The 4,310-nt window shown below is 48.8% G+C and overlaps 2 protein-coding genes across 2 annotated transcripts; both read left to right on the top strand.

Moving 5' to 3' along the window:
• Positions 1–99: 99 nt before the first annotated feature.
• TEOVI_000557600 (uncharacterized protein) lies at positions 100–1,818 on the top strand (the record flags this gene model as incomplete). The annotated part of the gene is made up of 1 exon (XM_067221557.1): positions 100–1,818. One exon carries the CDS (start codon positions 100–102, stop codon positions 1,816–1,818), a length of 1,719 nt encoding a protein of 572 aa, XP_067077658.1.
• Positions 1,819–2,273: 455 nt separating this feature from the next.
• TEOVI_000557500 (sarcoplasmic reticulum glycoprotein, putative) lies at positions 2,274–4,148 on the top strand (the record flags this gene model as incomplete). The annotated part of the gene is made up of 1 exon (XM_067221556.1): positions 2,274–4,148. One exon carries the CDS (start codon positions 2,274–2,276, stop codon positions 4,146–4,148), a length of 1,875 nt encoding a protein of 624 aa, XP_067077657.1.
• Positions 4,149–4,310: the final 162 nt, after the last annotated feature.

Raw genomic sequence — 4,310 nt, 5'->3', positions numbered from 1 at the left:
TTTTTTTTTGGGGGGGGGGGAGGGGACCCTTTTCTTTATATCCTTTATTTTCTTCGTTCCCTCTCCACTTCTGGGTCACTGCAAGGTTAGAGGGAATCCATGGCGAAAGGTAATGAGGAATGTGTTGATCTTCGTCAGTCGTGGAGACATTTCATGGTGACACCTGTAGAGCAAACACATGCGCCAGTTGGTGTTGAGCAAGCGCAGATAAAACGCGGTGAATTTACACTCCTTCAGCGTTACCACCTGGTGGGGACAAACGCAGACGAGCAGTCGCTGTTCTTCCTATCGCTAATCAGCCCAAACGCGGAATTGTTGCGGGCGACGTGCCATCTGTTCATTCAGTTGAATTTTCAGTATAGGCAACTCCTGCTTGATAACGAGGAGAAGCTGACGTTGCTTCGCTTCCATCATGAGGAGCAGTTGACAAGTTTGCTTGAGGCCTCGAATGCAGAGACACGAGATATGGTTGTGGGGTCAGATGTTACGGAACATTTCGTCCTGAAGCATCAACGTGAGTTAGAGGAACACCAGGAAGAAAACCGCTTTTCCGAAAACACCCTCCTCTTAGAGCTCCGCCAAAATTTCTTTACTTTCCTGAAGGCATCTGCACAGGGTACGATGGATTCACTTGAAGGGGAGCCTGGGTGGTTGAAGCTGCGACAAAACGATGAGCAGCACAAACGAGGGATGAATATTGGATATTTTTGCGACGGTCGTGTTCCAGTACGTGTGGTGGAGCTGCCAAACCTTCTTGGGAGGAACTTAACTGGTTTTAGGCCAAAGGATCCACTACTTCGGCCGATTGTAGTCGATATCTCACCGCTGACGTCCTTGCGCGAATGCCTTCATTGTCTTTACTCGGAGGAGCGAGATTCTGTTTTAGCTGTGGAGGAGCACCTGCTTCGCTTGTCGCGACAAGTCCATGCGGTGTTGTTATTCATTGGTCTCGAGGACGAGGCAATGCGCATACTTTCCAGCAATTATGCGGAACTCTTCCTCGACCAAGAAAGCATCTCCCCGTCAAGGCCAGCGCCATGTTTCGTGCCTCTGCGCCATCACCGCTGCTTGAGGGTTATGCTTTCCACTCAACTGTGGGGAGCTAATATTATCCTCCTGTGGACACCACAAGCTGCCAATGGACGCCATAACTGCGAACCGCTCATTGTAGAAGATGCCCTAAATTTAGCTCTTTCTTGGAATGCCGACATGTTTACTGTTGCCGTGCTAGGCTCTGCAGCGCGTTCCCATGCAACTTCCTCTCTGCACACCGAGGATCCGACACGTGAAATACCAATGGAGGTTCTGCGCCAGCTGCAGTGCGGTGTAGGTCGGTTGGTATTTGAGGCTGCAACCATGAAAGCCTCTGCTGTATGGGGTGGCTCCGAAGAAACGGAGCAGCGGCAGCAAAAGAACAATTGGGATGCCGGTCAGACAGTCCCTCAACTTGTGTCGGCCAGGGAGCCGCAATTGGAGTTCAACTTGCCCATGTCTATACGTGTGTTCCTTCCTACCACTATGGCCTCGCTAGATGAAAGTGGTGATCGCAGTGAGTCGTTGGAGCTCTCCCTTCAAGGAGGTGGTGGCGCTGCTGGACGGGTGGAGCGTCACGGGTTTAGGCAAGATGAAGATGTAGGTGATGTGAGTGTTATTGATTCATCGTCGCTCACAGATGTGCACAGTATAAAGCATACCACCAACAGTAGTTTCTCCAGCAACATCGGCAGCCGGAGAGAAACAGATCGCCGTGGTCGACGGCAAATGACTTTTGGAAGATTGCTTGCATACAACTTTGGTGAGTCGGCCGTACTCCGATAAAACGAATTGCCGGCTCCATTTCTATGTGCTTGCCGTTACATTTCCTCCCTAAATATTTCACGTAAACCTGCACTCGAACGCACAATTTTTTTCTTCTTTGTGCTCAATCATTGTTTTGCTTGCTGGGAAGTGCTTTGTGTGGGTCTGTCTCTCTTTCTCTCAGTAAGTTTTGCGACATTGGCGTGTACAGTGGTTGCACTGCCACCCCCATTCACCAACGACAGCGTTCGTTTTGCTCGTTCATCTGCCTTTTCGGATGTGGATTTGTTTATGGCACAGTGATACCTCCAATAGGGGCATTTCGTTAATAATCTCTTTTTATTTATTTTCTTTCCTTTCTCCTTCTTTGTTGACCAACGTAAAGTAACAAGTAGCAAACAGAGGGACGCATAGTGTCACATCGCGCGGCTGAAGAAAACAGTAAAATAACAGCATAACGTGTTTTACTGCACCTCATGTCGTCACACGGCAAATTAGTAAGGAAAGCTGAAGATCTTCAAGAGGACTTGTCGTGGGATTCCCATATTAAACATGTGCTAATAGAACTCGAAAAGATTTATTTTCAGCGCATTAGGCCAATAGAGGTGAAGTTTGACTACGATATGTGCTGTCCTTCGTGGTTTGGGGAATCCATGGTGCAAAAGAAGCCATTCATCACGTTCTTAGGACCCTTCTCAGCGGGAAAGTCTACGTTCATAAATTACCTTTTACAAGGTAATCTATTATCCACAGGTCCTCAACCTGTGACGGATCGGTTCACCGTAATTTCCCATGCGAAAGACGTACAAAAAATACCTGGCCGCGTTTTGATGGCTGACTCCAAGCAGCCTTTTCGTGGCCTCAATCAATTTGGTGGTGTATTCGGAGAGGTATTGGAGGGTATTACACATCCTCACCCCATCCTGCAATCTGTTACACTCATTGATACACCGGGTGTTTTGGAAACCGCGGGGAATGCTCACAGTCGTCGATATGACTACGTTAACGCTTGTCGGTGGTTTGTGGAGAAAAGCGACCTTGTGTTTGTCATGTTTGACCCAACGAAACTAGATTCTGGGGAGGAGTTACGTGCTGTGTTTCAGCAAGCCCTGAGAGGACATGAAAGTAAAATCCGTATTATTTTGAACAAGGCTGATACGGTGGAGCCACAAGAACTTATGCGCGTGTATGGCGCATTGTTTTGGAATCTCTCAGCCCTTGTCGCTACGACAGAGCCACCGCGCGTTTTCATTTCAAGTTTCTGGGAACAGCCGTACCGCATGGGCACAGATCATGAACTATTTACGGAAGAAAAGGCGGACCTTATTTACCATATAACAACGGTAGTCCCCATGCAGGCCCTTGACCGACGTGTGGCTTCTGTGCTTCAGCGCGCAACTCGAGTAATTGCGTTTGCGATTCTCTGCGCCACTTATAAAACCAAGATGCCCTCGCTGTTTGGTAAGGCTAAGGCAAGGAAACAGTTTATTGAAGATCTACCACAGATATGTGAAGACCTGGCGAACAAGTACCGCTGCAGTGTTGCCGATTTCCCGAAGAAAGAGGTACTGGAGAATTTTTTTTCGAGGGCTAAAACTAGTGACTTCTTTGACATGAATCAACTGCTGAAACGGAAGTGGATAGAGCTTATGAGGATCACAGTAGACCGGGACCTTCCAATGTTGCTGAAGCCCCTTGAAGAATCGGCCGTTGTTGATCCCAATGATCGTAAGCATGCCCTCCTTCTCCAGCGAGAATACTTTAAAAGGATGTCCATGGAAGCCCATGGTCAGCTGTTTGTCGAGGACGTTTGTCAGAACTTAGGTACTGTGCCCATGATTCAGAGCCAGTTCACGGATCGGCCGGCCATCTGTGATGTACCCGCGAATAACACGTCGATGCAACTGCAGAGCACAGCTCCACCCAACGGCGCAGGTGGAAACGTTAACCAGGAACAACTTGCGGTGATGATGCAAATGATGCAAACGATGATGGCCGCCCAGCAAGGGCAGAAGCCGAGTCCACAACAGCAAGGGGTTCCGTTGATCTCACAACAAGCTTACGCACCCCAGCAGGTGCAACCAGAGCAGGGAGGGCCGCTGTTTCCGCCGTCGCAGCAGATCTCTACAACCACGCAACAGATGAATCCGTACCAACAGATGCAAACAATGGATACACTTCAACAGGGCGTACCACAGTTTCCGCCGTCGCAGGTCTGTATCGAAATGCCACAGTCTAACCCATATCAGCAGGGGCAACCAACATTTATGCCTTACGGAGGTTTCCCATCGGATCCCCAAGGACAGGGACTTCCACAGAATCCACAGCAGCAGGGACAATTGTTTCCTTAGTTGTTTGCTTGTGGTATCCGCAATGACATGCGCGTCTGGTAAGTGCTCAATAGTAATAAGTCCTGTACCTCTTTCAAGACAACTTGGTGCAATAATGGCTTCTCCTCCCCTGGTCATAATGAACGTGTACCAAAGGTGATGAGACTGCCCAAAAAGAAAAAA

Source organism: Trypanosoma equiperdum (assembly GCF_001457755.1).
Source record: "Trypanosoma equiperdum strain OVI genome assembly, contig: ctg_1460, whole genome shotgun sequence".
Classification (NCBI taxonomy): domain Eukaryota; phylum Euglenozoa; class Kinetoplastea; order Trypanosomatida; family Trypanosomatidae; genus Trypanosoma; species Trypanosoma equiperdum.
This window is presented reverse-complemented; position numbering and strand designations above follow the sequence as displayed.